At 42.5% G+C, this 16298-nt stretch overlaps 1 protein-coding gene across 2 annotated transcripts in view; it reads right to left on the bottom strand.

The window, feature by feature from the left end:
* The window catches only part of LOC134062186 (NXPE family member 3-like), a 51584-nt gene that overhangs the window by 34559 nt on the left and 727 nt on the right, over nucleotides 1-16298 (bottom strand). Inside the window, exons 3-8 of one of the 2 annotated variants that reach the window (XM_062518118.1) lie at nucleotides 9616-10020; nucleotides 9090-9505; nucleotides 7818-7888; nucleotides 3566-3769; nucleotides 2883-3220; nucleotides 452-1078 (exon numbers count right to left, since the gene is read on the bottom strand). In XM_062518118.1, coding sequence (XP_062374102.1) covers nucleotides 884-1078; nucleotides 2883-3220; nucleotides 3566-3769; nucleotides 7818-7888; nucleotides 9090-9505; nucleotides 9616-10020 — 1629 coding nt within the window. In that variant the 3' untranslated portion in view covers nucleotides 452-883. Of the gene's footprint in view, nucleotides 1-451; nucleotides 1079-2882; nucleotides 3221-3565; nucleotides 3770-7817; nucleotides 7889-9089; nucleotides 9506-9615; nucleotides 10021-16298 lie in introns of those variants that run through there. The other variant, XM_062518119.1, reaches the window with a different exon arrangement.

Below are 16298 nucleotides of genomic sequence, written 5' to 3'. Positions count from 1 at the left end.
ACTGAGTCAAAACTGAGTCAAAATGCAGTCAGACTCTGATGTACAAACCCCATCCAATGCAAAGCACCGTCTCTGATCTTCCTGTCAGTCTCTACTATCCTATCTGATTAAAGGCATAAAAGCCCAAATGTGTATATTTATATATAAAAGTCCCCCTTTTCTACATAAAGGCAGTAGGCCTCTTCATTCTTAAAATAATAATAATAAAAAACCACACATATAACGTGCAAGCAGATCATTTGCATCTTATAAGACTAGAGGTCTGTAGGCAAGAAGAGGTAGACGACCCATGTTGAGGGAAGAAGGGAAGCACTAAAGGCGGAGGAGGGGGAGGAGGAGAAATTAGGGTGATTTAACTTGATTTTGCTGCCTGATACTGTATGAGTGGGAGATGAATAAATGGGCATTGAATAAGCAAAGTTGGGCTAACCACAACCACTCAAGCAAGCAGTACAGCAAATTACTATTTATTCTATGTAAACATATATTTGCATTCATATATTTTGGAGAGAATTTTAAATAGCTACAACAAAATTCCTTCATATTCTATAACTTTGTCCCACAAAACAATAACATTCCCTAACTTTCCATGTCTGGAATAGACTTCAACCTAAAGAGGAGAGGGAGTGAGGAGGAACAGCAGGGGGCAGCAAACCGAATGGCAACTGAAAACAGTGACATCACTCCAAACGTATGCACAGGCAGGGGCACAGTGACACAAAGGGTCAAATGTCTGTTCTCAGTGGCACCTGCAGGTCCTGTGTGCTGAGTGTCAGGTGTGCTGGAACCAGTCGAGCGAGAGAGTCAGTCAGTCAAGATGGCCAGGTGCCATTAGAACACCAAGAGAAGGCGTTGGACTGGAGGGTCAGGAGGCTTTGGCTCTTTACTGGGGGCACATAAAGGAGAGAAGAATGTCAATTTCGTTTCTGATGACCACGGGGGGAGGATGGATGTTATCTCTGCTGTAGTGGCAGGCGGTCATCTGCCACACGTCCAGGATGTAGACTTCCACGTCACGGAACGCTTCTCGTAAGATTCGGTCCAGCTGCATGGAAAACCAGTCACTGCCGAAGATATCCTGCCAAATACGCACGCACACACACACACACACACACACACACACACACACACACACACACACACACACACACACACACATTAAGACATACTACTCTAGCAATTACAACACACACAGGCCACCACACACACACACACAATCACACGCTGTACAGTATACTATCCACTAATTTCCCAACTATTAGCCGCATTACATTGATTTTGAAAAAAATCTTCCGCTATGAGTTGAAAAAGATGAAGCAAAACATGCATTTATGTAAATGTAGCTAGTAGCCTTGGTATGTTTTATCTAGAGACTGGGTTTGCATGTCTCTCACACTAACCCAGCAGGAAACATATCCTTTGTTTAAAGGTGGAATCTGTGACTTCGATGAAAAGTGGATATTGGAGAACCACCAGTCTACACCCCTCCCCCTTCTCTGTGTGTGTGTGTGTGTGTGTGTCTACACCCCCCCCCCCCCCCCCCCTTCCAATTTTGTGTGTGTGTGAAGCAACACCTTGATCATACAGGTTTGTCAGGAAACAAATGTGTTTCTCAAATCAGATCTTCTCAACAATGTGGGCATCAGTAACTAGCTAGTCTAGCGGCTCAGCTTTCAAGCATGAATGGAAATAGGATAAATGTCTGTATTCTTTATTTTTAAATGATTTTACCTTGACTATGCTTTCTTTTTTTATTATGATCCTTTTAAATTATTGTTTACAGAATAACTGTATCCCCGCCCACAACATTTGAGGTTGGGAAGTTCGGTCTGGCATTAGGTACCTCTAGGTACTGCGGAGCGCTGCGGAGCCTAGACCCTGCCTTCATGACGTCAGGTCTTTGCCCTAATTGGCTTTTACATCCCTGACGTATGTGCAGGTGTTTAGATGCCTCTTCATATCCACAAGGGTCCATGCGGGTCCGTGCCTCATGTTTCGTCACATGGTCAAGTCTAGACTACGGGAAGTAGAGAGTATACAACTTCATAGCAGCGTTTGTATGCCCTCCCCTGCTGTCACCACTCTCGTTGCTGCAAGAGGTCATTTGGAGTTGAACTTGAACGCGCCTATTATTCCGTTGTGGTGCTACTATGCTAGAACAAGATCTGATTGGACCAATCTACTAGTCAGGGTGGGCTTTATACGATAATGGACAGATGAGCAACAGTTGCCTTGTCTATCAAGTCATCTGCTGTATATGGTACATTGTGTAGCCTAATAAACAAACAACGCAGTTTACATGCTTGGTCCTTGTTGCATTATTCATTAAGATCATTCTAAACAGATTTCTGTAGTTCAAACAACTCGGAATTGTAGTAAGAACGTCAATTATAGCGGCTCACGTATTACATGTCGGGTTTAAATCGGGCTTGGGCTCGTTATTACAGTTAATGTGTCGGGCCGGGCCAGGCCGGGCTCGGACACAAAGTGCACGGCTCAGGTAGGGTCGGACTCTAAACTCTGAGTCGTGAGTCTTCAGCCTTTATCCGTAGTAGCGTACCCGTGTTTTGTCTGGCTGCAGCTAAGCAGCTGTTTTGATTGTAGGATTTAGGCGCGGTTGGGCCACAGACTATTTTCTCCCTAGGGAAACTAATCGCGCACTATCATTTCTGACAGGATTATTATGTTTACTTGACACCTGTCAAATTTCATGTACCCCCTGCAGTGTGCTCGCGTACCACTAGGGGTACGTGTACCCCCGGTTGGGAAGAACTACTCTGGAGAGGACAAAGATGAACTGCTGGTAGTCAGGAGGATACGGGTTGCACAGTTGGACTGTGGTGCACTGTAAGTGATGAGTGAGGACGGCCTGAAGCGCTCACCTTGTAGCCCGTGTTGGCTGTCTTGATGACGACCTTGGTCCCTGGCGCCCGTTTAAGCAGTGCCACGACGGCGCGGCGAACCAGAAACACACGATAGGCAAAGAATGAGAGCGGGTAGTTGGTGAAGTGTGCCCACATGTTGAAGACGATGACCGTGTGCGGTCCACCGACCATGTCGTCGATCTCGTTGCTCACGTAGTGAAGCGCCGACATTGGGGTCTTTCTGGAGCGTAAGGGCAGTCCATGGCAGCGCCAGTGCAGGTCGATGTTGTTCTGCGTGTCCACGGCCAATAAGGGCCCGGCTTGGTCAGCGGTGTGGAGGTTCATGTGCTTTAGAGCTGTGAGGAAATCAAATTCATTTGTTGCATGGAAGTATAAAAGCACAATCTAGTGAAATGTAGTGAAAAGTCTTCTGGCATAAATAAGTGAGCAGTGTGTATATTAAAGGAACACGCAAACTTGTTGGGTAATCTTTACTATCTACCCGAGAGCTAGATAAGTGGATTTCTAAAACGGATAGTTCGCGTCCCTGATTATGATCAAAACTAGCACAAAGTTAGCGTGGCTGCGTCTCGTTGTTGCATGGCAACCATTCATATGAAGGGAATATATTTCTTGGCGGAAGGATGATTTTTCTCCTGTGCTAAGATCCAAATAAAAGCAATAAAATGTGTGTTGCTCACTGGGGACAGTCTTGATGAGGAAGTCAAACCACTGCCTGCTAGTTGAGTCTCCCATAATGTAGATGTGCTTGTCCTTCAGACACTGGACTCTGTTGTTCGCTGCAAAGTGACGAGCGGCGCACACAAATGATGTCCAGACGTCCTTCAGGTAAAATCCTGCTGGTATCGGCGTGGGCAGTCCAGGTTTACACAGCTCTCTCACTCCTGAGGGTGAGACAGTATGAGGAAGTCTGATGAAGGGATTTAGTGAATAAATTAATTACAAAAAATGTAATTCAAATGTCTTCTTCTTCCTCCTCTTCTTCTTCTTCTCCTAACCAAAATGTCTGTGTCTAATTCAGCTTCAACCGTTTAACATAGAAACCTGGTTCAAACTTTGTAACATATTCCTTGCAAAAGACAGGTGGGCAATGACAATTTCATTTCTGTAAACTTTGTACTTTTAGAGATATTAACAAAACAATATTGTTTTCCTCCATAGACTTTGCATGACACCACAATAGGCTATATCAACTGCCTATCAACTACCTGTATCAACTGCCAGCTGCTCAGCTATGCCCCATCAAAGAGCCAGTTACCCCGCATTCACACTGTCTACGTCCGTCGAAGGATCTCGGAGGTTGTATCTGCCCCATGTGTATTTGCATACACGTGATCTGATTGGCTGACGGATCCGTCGCTGCCTGAAAAGTTGAACATTTCTCAACTTTCTTGACGGAGGCAACGGAGCTGAAGGAACGGACGGACCCACAATGCATTTTGGAGTCCGCCCCATGCAAAGTGAATGAGATCCGTTGACGGACGGAGACAGTGTGAATGCGGGGTTACGCTGACGTCACCTGAATCAGCTGCTCTCTGCTCAACTAGGTCAACCCCTCTGGAGCTGCGTTTCCATTACTATGCGCAAAAACGTTGTCGATATTTTGTCTGAATGTCGAAAATCACAATTTTCGCAATTACCGTGTTTCCATTACATTAAAAAAATCTTGTGCATTCTCGCGTGCTGTAAGTCATTAGGAGACATGGCGGATATCAACATAACCCAGATTTACACTAAATACTTTCAAATTGCCACCACGGCACTAACGCTGATTATCAGTAATTTTATCAGCCATCAGCGGAGGAGGCGAATGAGCAGTAGCGTGCGGTGGTCGTACGTTTTGGTGGGTTAGAAACATAAAATTAAAAATGACATATTTCACAGGAGTTTGTTGTATGCTTAAATCATGTCACAGCCATGTCAGTGGAATATTTCGTAGATCAGCCCACGTTGTTGCTATGGGTAAACAAAACTAGTTGAGCGGTTGCGTATGCTGCGTTTTTGGGAAAGTGTAGTCGGCGAGTTCACAGAGGAGCTGTGGATTCAACATTTTAGAATGACACGAGCCATTTTTAATGAAAAATATATATATATATTTTTACATCATTCTCCCGGTACCACATCCTGTCGACAGTCTTCTTTGCTTCTACGTCGTTTTCGTTCCTTTTAACATCCGGTTGTTGGATCACGTGACTCACGTGAAAAGTGTTTCCATTGCAGTTTTGCGAAATATACACATTTCGATACGCTCTAAAAACCACCTCACCCGAGCGCAAAAACTTTTTATTGAAAAATGTGAGTTTTTTTAATTAATTTGTGTGTTTCCATTAAGCACATTTCTTTTCGCAACTCTTAATTTGCGCAATTTAATGGTCAATGGAAACACAGCTTGTGTCTGCATTCTACAAGAAACTCTCTCTCTCTCTATTATATATATATTTATTATACGGCTCTTCACAATGCAAGTAGAACGCCCCATTGACTTGAATGGGATTTCCCAACGTTCTACCGGTCATTATTTCTTGATAGAGGACCTCTGAAAAAAAGAATGACCGCTGTCAATGGCAACAGTCACGTTCTATCTGTGTGGCGAACTATTTATTTTGTTAGCGGAAGCCACGAAACGGTAGCTAAGTCATTGCTAAAGACACATTGTGGTACGTTTCTTCTCGTTTTGGCAAGTAGCCGTATAATAAGCGGGATAATGTATAGAACGCCGGTCATTATCGGAAAATAATTCCCTTCAGAACGATAATGACCGGCGTTCTATACATTATCCCTTACATAACAGATTCTGTTCAACTGTTTCACCTCTGCCCACAACTTTTCAAAATAAAAGTCCTCTCTACAATAATTCACTTCACTTCATAATTTAACTATTTAAACTACTCAACTATTTAATTGTCCAGCCATTCTAATGGTCAGTTATCAACTATACCTGAAGGCAACTAAATTTAATCACCACCCACCTAGCAACCAACATAGTAACCATTGAAATAAACTATATCAGTTTTTATAGCAACCAACAATATTACCCTAGCAACCGTCATAGAAACAGCTTCATTTAACATTGCAACAACTACATTTACTGAACTATGCAAGATTTTTTAGCTTAATTTGCCTTAACTAGTCAGCTTCAGAGTCATTGGAATGGTTATTAGACTTCTTTTTGGTTGAATGACAACTGTCTCGCTTTCTCCTAGCGCCTCTGAGCGGTAAAACCACGCTAAAGCTGTAGGGGACGCTCTGCAGAGAAATCTGCAAGCATAACATGAGCGCAAACGAAAAGCGAAAGCGAAACCGGCGATGAAATAGCCAATCCTGCATAATTTCCCTTTAAGCAAAACCAATGTCTCTACATTATCTGTTTTAACACTGCATATTTTACAGCACGTTTTGGTAATTCCTTGGAATTACATTCATACTGGCCACGTTTACATCATATTTTTAATTCCGAATTAGTTTATTCCGAATTAATTAGTTAGGAATTAAAATATTCTCCTTCGAGTTTACATGGAAATATGTATTTGGACAAGCGGCTCATGAACGTAGCCTAATAAGGTCTACCGGAGGAAAACAAACTTTAGCTGGCTAGCAGCTTTTTTGTCATCTCGGGTTAACGTTACAGCATGGACAATAACATAATGAAAACGGTTTTCGCAGTAATTTTAATTCGGTTATTAAGTGATGATGTAATAATGGGATAAATATCTTTCCGGGTCCAACGGCTTTCAAACTCACATGTTATTCTCCATAGACAGTAAAATAAACTATTATTTTCCGCTATTCTGACTAGCCTTTAAGAAAATTGTCATCTTATACGGACTTGTTGCCTCAACCTAATCAAATCTATATTGTTCGCGGAAGCCTGGATGTTACCTATTAATATATCATCTGGCTGCATAGCTACAGTGATTACTTTGTTAAAGTTTAGTGATTTTGTTTTAAAACCGCTAAAACGAAGGTGGTGATGACAACGTCGCAAAAACCGTCTGGCTGAGCTAATAATCGTCTTTTCACAAAATAGCTGCTGGGTCCGTGACGTCGGACTTAACAACCGAATAGGCCTACTATTTAACCAGCAGCTCGAGAACATTGTCAAGCTTCACGTTTGCTAGCTGAGGAGGAGAAGACTGTCAGAGAAGGGGGGAAGAAGACGGAGCCGAATTAGCAATGAAACGAGCATGCGCTTCCTCATCCTCTTTGTACGAGCATGCGCCAAACAAACGGATTAAACTTTGAATCGTAATAAAGGTTTACATGATCAAGGAGGGGAGTTAATTCCACTTTAACATCGGTATAAACCAACCACTTAATTCGGAATTAAGTTTGATTCCGAATAAACATTTTCAAGTGGAATAAGCGTTTACATGGTCTCTTTTAAAGCGGAATTAACTTTTATTGCGAATTAACTTGGCTTTATTCGGAATTAAAGCTCTCATGTAAACGCAGCAACGGTAAGTCAATTTATTTCAGTCAAATCACTACATCATACTGAGTAAAGTATGTCCCAGAGAGGACATGAGAGAATATGCAAGTGACCATGCGAGTTTTCATGTCGGTGTGTATCTGTCTGTGTCTGTCAGGGTGACATTGTAATTAGTTCCACAGACAGAATAAAATCGTACCAGTGGTTGCACTCCAGGCGCTGTCCAAAATAGAAAATGTAAGAACATTTATAACCTTACCAATAGTTGCATTGGAGGTGCTGACTGAAAGGAAATTTATAGAACATTTACAACGTTACCAATAGTTGCATTGGAGGTGCTGACTAAAGGAAAATGTATAGAACATTCACAATGTTACCAATAGTTACATTGGAGGTGCTGACTAAAATAGATAATGTAAGATAGAAAATGTAAAATGTTACCAATAGTTGCATTCGAGGTGCTGACTAAAATTAAATGTAAGATAGAAAATGTAAAACGTTACCAATAGTTGCATTGGAGGCGTTGACTCTAATCAGGCGTGCATCACCCTTCAGCCACCGGTTCACACGTTTACTGATGAAACACAAAGCAGATAAAGTAGCATCTGAGAAACACTCATCCTGTAGCTGAAGTAGCATCTGAGAAACACTCTTCCTGTAGCTGGTGTACTGTAGCATCTGAGAAACACTCTTCCTGTAGCTGATGTAAGAAACACTCATCCTGTAGCTGTTGTAGCATCTGAGAAACACTCTTCCTGTAGCTGAAGTAGCATCTGAGAAACACTCATCCTGTAGCTGATGTAGCATCTGAGAAACACTCTTCCTGTAGCTGATGTAGCATCTGAGAAACACTCTTCCTGTAGCTGATGTACTGTAGCATCTGAGAAACACTCTTCCTGTAGCTGATGTAGCATCTGAGAAACACTCTTCCTGTAGCTGAAGTAGCATCTGAGAAACACTCTTCCTGTAGCTGATGTAGCATCTGAGAAACACTCTTCCTGTAGCTGATGTACTGTAGCATCTGAGAAACACTCTTCCTGTAGCTGAAGTAGCATCTGAGAAACACTCTTCCTGTAGCTGATGTCTGACAGCATCATGATCATACTCTACACTCCATACTTAAGCGGCATTCACATACGTCGCTACTCGCCCATCGCTCCTCGCTTCTCGCCGAAATTGTACTCGCTGGCAGAAAAAAATATCTGCTGCCGGCGTTGGTTGCCATGGCTCCCCGCTAGTTTACTTCCCACTGCAAACATGTCCGTTAACTGCCAATCATCTCTATTGAAAGTTGAAAGTTAAAATTATTTTATTTCCGTACCCGCCCACATCGCATCGCTAGTCCTCGCATCGCCTGTCCTGGCCACATTTCGCTAGAACACATTCACATCCCATTGACAGTTCTCGCTCAGAGATGGGCGAGTAGCGGCGTATGTGAATGCGGCTTTAGGGAGCAGCACAACTGAGAGTGCATACTTGCTACTGTACATTGGTTAATGACGACTCCTTCTGATTTAATAGAAATGTATAAAAATGTTCACTCTCAGAATGTTGTGAACAGAAGCAAAACATGAATATCACCTCTGTCCCTGTTAATATCACTACCAAAAACAACAAAAACAACAACAACAACAACACATGTTGGCCTCAACATCACATCATCCACAAAAAACAACAACAACTGAGTTACCATCCTAAAGTTATATGAAAATAATCCATACAAAAACGAATCATCTCAATAAATACATGCCCAAAGATGTCACCTGGCTGCTCACCTGTTCATTACTACCTTCTCGGGGGCTGTCATGCGATTCCTGTAGCCGCCCGCAGAGTGGTCCACCAGGGCGTCACAGGGCAGACTGCGGGGTTTGCGGCACTGCCAGGTCAGCCTCGTGCGGGCATCCTGGTACTCACAGCAGCAGTTCCTCTGGGTCGACAGCACCAGTCCGTCCCATTTCACGTTGCACTCCACACTCTCCACCACTCGGGCACCCTGGGGGTTCTTGCCCACAAAGAAGCCATAGAAGTAGATGCGGTCGGGGTCCGTGTTCTGGTGCTGTTTGAGGACCAACACGGCCTCGCTGGAGTGAATCATACGGACCGCCACCGACGCCTCGCCCGCCCAGGGCAGAGTGAAGCGGGCCAAGTAGGTGCCGTTCTGGTGGTCCAGTACCTCTCCAAACACACTGGCCTACCATCCAGGGAGATTAGAAAACATTCAGCTAACACTCACTAAATAGACTGACTAGACTTATCGTAAAGATAAATATTGTTTTTAGTAATAACGAAAAATAAAATAACCTTTAGTTTGTCTGAATAAACCTTTGCCTGGAAGAAATCCCCTCCATAGCGTTTCGGTGCACCGGTGAAGTCCTTGGCAACAATGGTGACGCGGAGTTCATCTCCCACATGGTAAGTGTCCTTGAAGTCATTAATGATGAAGGTGGAGATGTCGGGGCTGGTGCTCATTTTGATTCTGGTGACCTGGTGGTCCGGTCCACCCCAGTGGAGTGTCCTCTGTATCCGGTCCCACTCCTCGGCACCCAGGCCTGGGTACTTCATGGCGGGGGCTGGAGAGGCCTCTGGGTTTCTGAGCATTTGTGTGTTGATAGCGACTCTGTAGGATCCATTCCTGGATTGCTGCTGGAGAGGCCTGGGAAGAGGCTTAGCACCTTTCCAGTCATCGTAAATATACAACCACAGAACCTGAATAATGATAAAAGAGAAAAAAAACACACACACACAAGCAAACCCTTAAATATAGGCCTAGTCATCTCTGTGTGTTACCATCCCATCCCAGCTCCCCCCTGTCCTTCAGCAGAGCGATATCTAGGAGGTCCCCATCATTTGGACCAGTGACTACTTATCCAGCGGTTCTCAAACTTATTACCTTGACTACGTTTACATGCAGGGAATATTCCTGTTTGAAACAGAAAATTAGCAATATTCGGCTTGCGCACGAGTCATGTAAACTCTTTATTCATTCCGAATTTGACCTTATTCTGGTTTATAAAAAAACGGAATGAACTCCCTGTTTTTTTCCTGAATTAAACGGAATTTGTGGTCATGTATACACTGTAATCGGAAACTGGAATGGGTTTTCACATGTGCGCATGTCCTATTGGCAGGTGTTTTGGCTATTTAATCACCCCGGATTCCCCCATTAGCCCCAATTCACATTAATTTTCCTGTGTGCAGGTAGCCTGGGTGTTCCCATACTGCCTTGCGCGGTGATTTCTTCTGGTTTATAAAAAACGGAATGAACTCCCTGTTTTTTTCCTGAATTAAACGGAATTTGTGGTCATGTATACACTGTAATCGGAAACTGGAATGGGTTTTCACATGTGCGCATGTCCTATTGGCAGGTGTTTTGGCTATTTAATCACCCCGGATTCCCCCATTAGCCCCAATTCACATTAATTTTCCTGTGTGCAGGTAGCCTGGGTGTTCCCATACTGCCTTGCGCGGTGATTTCTTCTGGTTTATAAAAAACGGAATGAACTCCCTGTTTTTTTCCTGAATTAAACGGAATTTGTGGTCATGTATACACTGTAATCGGAAACTGGAATGGGTTTTCACATGTGCGCATGTCCTATTGGCAGGTGTTTTGGCTATTTAATCACCCCGGATTCCCCCATTAGCCCCAATTCACATTAATTTTCCTGTGTGCAGGTAGCCTGGGTGTTCCCATACTGCCTTGCGCGGTGATTTCTTTCACGCTGCTAAGGCAGTCTGGAAACTAACGCCCCCATTTTCGCCTGATGTTGGTGGCCAATCACAGAACAGGGGAGAAAGCAAGACCATGATGAGCTATGCAGAGACGCATTTGATAGACATCCGTGGCGCCCAATGAACGGATCTGGGCATTTTTTCAAATACGAGAAAATGAACGTCTGGTTGCCAGACCACGTCTCATTTGAGAAGTGGTAGGCGCTAGCCAGGCTAGTGTGCAGGCTTAGTTTGTTAGAAATCAACTACTAGGCCTACTACTTGTTACGAGACAACTTCATTCATAAAATGACATCATGACGCAACCAAAACAAGGCAAGTACTTCAGCTACGTTGGTCATCTAACCGGAATAAAGCGATCGCTGTGTATATGAGAATACGGCAACACAATACTCTTCCACACATACAGTATAAACGGATTATTCCTGATCTTGTTTTAACTGGAATATTGACTTCATTCGAGATTCGCTGTGCATGTAACCGTAGTCCATGATCATAAACATACTGCCAAAAGAACAAAGCAGTGGCTTAAGGATATGAAGCTGAATGTCCTTTAGTGGCCAAGTCAGAGCCCTTACTTAAATCCAATAGAAAATCTGTGGATTGACTTGAAGGGAAGAGTCCATCACCATTCCCCACAGAATTTTACTGAATTTGAACAATTCTGCAAGGAAGATTGGGCAAATATTCCCCAAGCTGTGCAAAGCTAATAGAGACATATCCAAACAGATTGATGGCTGTAATGAAAACAAAAGGAAGCTCTACAAAGTATTAAATTAGGGGTAACATTCTTGTTTTTCATTTTGTATCAATTTTCAGAACTGTTGTCTTATTTTCATTATTTCGATGTTGTACAGCTAAATTTGTAAGCTAAATAAAACTGGAAAAAGATTTTTTTTAAATTAAATGGGTTTTGATTTCAGGCTGTAAGACAAAAAAAGTATCTATTTCAAAGGGGTATGATGACTTTCTATGGGCACTGTATGGCTACCTGGTTGACAAACCCAGTGTGTTTGCAAAAAAAGTAGTACAAGTAGACAATTGAATGAGATGGACAACTTGCTGACCTCGGTATGCCTGTGCATTTGTCTTGTGATGTGAACTGTGAGAGAGTCAATTGTTCTCTGGCATGCTTGCTCCAGTCCCACCGCCATTTTGTGCATATGTCCTCTTTTGTCTTTCTCATCTCCTGATGACAGATGCAGCCTGAGAGAGACCTTTAGGAATGTGCCAGGAACTTCTCAAACGGGTTGAACCTGTGGGTCTTAACGGGGTTCATGTAAAGGCCTATTCGGACGGGACTTATTTTACAGGGGGATGTAGAGTAATGCAGGTTTATCATATGACCTCTGTAATGTATGTAAATGTCAAGGTGCCGTGCCTCATACGAGGAGCAGACTCATAACATCTGACTCCACTCACAACCTCCATGCCCAATACATCTATTACGATCCTTACCCCTAAAATCCAACGAGCCATAGCCACTTTTGTGCCAGCATCCAAAAGACTGCTGGACAACAGTAATACCGCATTCCAGGCATCAATATATATCGCAATTCAAAATGATTTATTTACAGTACTCATGAATTAATTACAGAGAAAAACATTTTTAAACACCTTTCAAACATAGCCCTTTTCATGTCGCTTTCCCCTATGCAGCTTTCGTACCACAGTTTAGGACTCCCTGATCTAGAAGGTATGCTTTCAGAAAATATACAGTATGTAGTTTAGGGTGTTAAATTTGTTTTCTGTCTAAGTGCAGTGATAGAAATTTGAGATTTTCAGGAGGGCACTATTTTCAAATGCACCGGCACAAAATGTAGGTGCACCCATATTTTTCATTGCATCGCCTTTTTATTGCTCTCCTGTCATATAATGTGAATGATTTTTTAGCAAGATGTAAAGCTTGTCTTTATTTGAAACACACACATTATGTAATTATGAATAATTACTCTATTATAGGCCTACATTCTATATACTGACATTTCTGATATTCATATCAGCAATCTTTATGCAGATTATGGCCTAGGCCTACTATTCATATTACAACTCCACCTCTTAAATTCAGCTGTCTGGTTGAAGCCTCAAAATATTGTAAACAAAGTAGCAGGCTAAGTTTATCATACTCTACTGGTTGGACTGTTCAGTTTCTGTTCAGGTAAGCTACTTTCCTCCTTGGGACAGGCCCCTTTAAGTCTTGGAGTTGAAAAACATTGGTATTGAGATTGGCAGTCAACTTGAATGCTAGCCTGACGAGCCAGACCCACATCAAGATGTAGGGTCTAGAGACACTCACCGTAGACAGGTCTCAATCGGAGGGGTGGGATAAACAGTTGTCTTTCAAATTCCCTAGGATAACGCTAAATGAATCATCTTCTTGTTTTCAAGTAGCAAGATGCGTAACCTTCCCTCTCCATGCAATAGGATAACGCTAAACGAATCATCTTCTTGTTTTCAAATAACAGGATGCGTTACTGTCGCAACTTCTGGGGTGCGTTTCCCGATAACGATGGATAGACACTCTTACGAGGGTTTTCTACGATTCATCTTAAGATTGATCGTTAGGATTTGCCGACTGTTTCCCGAACATGCTCGTAGCGTGAACGCGCGTGCACTGCTCTTACGATGCTCATAAGGGAGCTGTCCACGATAAAAGTTCTGAAATATTTGATGGTGATGTCAGGTGACTGCACGTCATAGCTAAGCCACCGTCTGAACTTCGGATCTATACATTAATTAACATCAATACGAAAATAGAAAACCTTTGACATCTGCATGTAAGCATTCCAATTAGCCTAGGTCATACCACACGCATACATACTTTTGTATTATTTAACATTAGATTGTTTCCCCGTTTTTATGTTTGTTGGAAGATATATATTAGGCTTCGGCTAGCTTACTCCTACATCGTTTATGCGAGTTCTTTGCTAACCTACTTGTGAGAGCACGGTGTGCTGCCTCTGCAATAATGTTTCGTGTCACTTAAGCAGACGTGAATAAAGAGGTTGATAAGAAAATGAGGAAATGTGTAGGCTAGGCTTAAATAACATAGCCTATAGGCTTAGATTTTGATGCAGAACAGACTATTGTCACATATTCATTTCTCTGTTTTTACCTCATAAGCCTAATAAAAAGAATAAAATAAAAGGCTACACAAAAAGATAATGGCAAACGTTTCTGGCAACGTGTCCTTTCATAACTTGTAGGCTATTCTTGTCCGGTTTGAATAACATGATGTCCATTGAATGAATGCTATTTTGCACGCTAAAATCTGAATCATCACAAGTAAATTTACAATAAAGAATGGTAACGTAAGTTGGATCATTATATTCTTAGTTGTAATCCCCCTGCATATCCTGCTGGTGACTCCACTGAGGCATAGCGTTACGACGCTCTTAGGCAGTAACGAGAACTCTGGATCACTCGTAGATCTACGAGTGTTTTCACGATGCTCTTAAGCTACGATGGTTTCGGGAAACAGTCGGCAAATCTTAAGACGGTCGTAAGAGGGACTTTACGATCATCGTAGGCTTACGATGCTTTCGGGAAACGCACCCCTGGTCGCATGTCAGTCACCATTATGTTAAGCCCACCCACCGACTCTATACACGCTGTGATTGGCCCGCTGATTTTTTTCGAGTTCTCAGCTCCCTGGCTCTATGGATCGTGCCTAGACTGCCCCGCCAGTCAAATTACATTTGCTGCTGCTAGGGGCGTCTAGATTTCTAGGCTACTTGAATGCAAGAGTTTTAATCAAATGTCTGCAGCATAGCCTACTAATGATGCTAACAGTAATTTAGCTAGTCGTCTTCTGTGCGTCATTGCGTTCACGATTGTGAATGTTTTATCTAGAATAAATGTGCATGTCGAGGGCGGGTGTCCATTGAGCGCGCATGAGAGCGGGCCAAGGAGAAGGAGTTTACTTCTACTGTTTGGAAAAGTTGCACGCATAGTCTACAAAGGTTACGGAAGAACTTTATGCTTCACCCGAGCAGCGTCATATGCATCAGTGCGACCACGCTTCCAGGGATGATATCGTTGGTTTTCATGGAGACAGACGCGGTGTGCACGGAAGGGAGGGGCTGTGTGTGTGTGCGTGTGTTTGTGTGTATGAGAGACATATGCGTGATTGACAGAGAGGGAGAGCAGGGAAAGGAAATTCAGTTGAACACGAATGCTGCGTGTTTTTCAATAGCGTTAAAAAATAAATAAATCAATACAAAAGAATAACGAAACGCAATATGTGGCGGCCGGTGCTGAATCTGTGGCGCACCGCAGATGTGTGGGAAACACTGTACAAACAGCACAAGCAGAATGTTTTAGTTACATTCCAGTGAAGCCTCTCTATGGGGCTTGGAATGGATAGACAAAACAGTCCTACAAAAGTAACAATAGGCTACAGGGAGGGATTTCACTGCACCTCAACACCTTTCGACATACACTGAGCACGCATGATAGATATGTCTAGTGAAAGACACACAGTGCATGCCCCTCCCCTATTAGGCATGCCCTTAAAAAAATACAATTACTGCACATAGGCCTATCGGTCTATATGGTTCATACTGAATATTCATATTTATTCTGTTTCTCTTATTATTCTGTGAATACACTGCCGATATCTGTTATTCGTATAATGTTACTGCTAGGCTACTACATTGCACATATCTGCACATGTTGTTCTTATAAGGTAACTGCTAATACACTGCACATATTTAATTTCTATTAGGCTACTTTAAACCAATTTCAGTAAACCAAATACATAGGCTACTACTGTACACTGTACCACATTTCTTGTCCTGTCTGCACCACCTACCAAATTGCACTTTTCTGCTTTTTTTGCAACTCTGGTTAGATTCAAACTGCATTTCGTTGTACTCTGCATAATGACAACAAAGTTTAATATAATCTAATCTAAGGAACACTATAAATCACGTGTCTCAGCCTAGCCTACCTGTTGCTCCCTGTTGCCTCAAGTCTACACCGAAATCGAACTCATGCCTTTTCCCATTTCCACGGCAGGCACGTGTTGTTAAAGGCCATTCAGTATTTAAAATAAAGATGAAATATTTGTTTCACAGTCTTGTTTCATGTGCCCTTTTACATCCAGGATAACGATGATTTAGCATTGCAGTGTATTAATATTAGTATTAATATAGCCTAGTTAAATACAATCGTTTATTAATATTAATATTAATATTAATATTAATATAATAACTGTACAACGTGGAAGCTCCAAATGAGAGCAGCAGCTGCAC

This window comes from Sardina pilchardus, chromosome 17 (assembly GCF_963854185.1).
Source record: "Sardina pilchardus chromosome 17, fSarPil1.1, whole genome shotgun sequence".
Classification (NCBI taxonomy): Eukaryota; Metazoa; Chordata; class Actinopteri; order Clupeiformes; family Clupeidae; genus Sardina; species Sardina pilchardus.
This window is presented reverse-complemented; position numbering and strand designations above follow the sequence as displayed.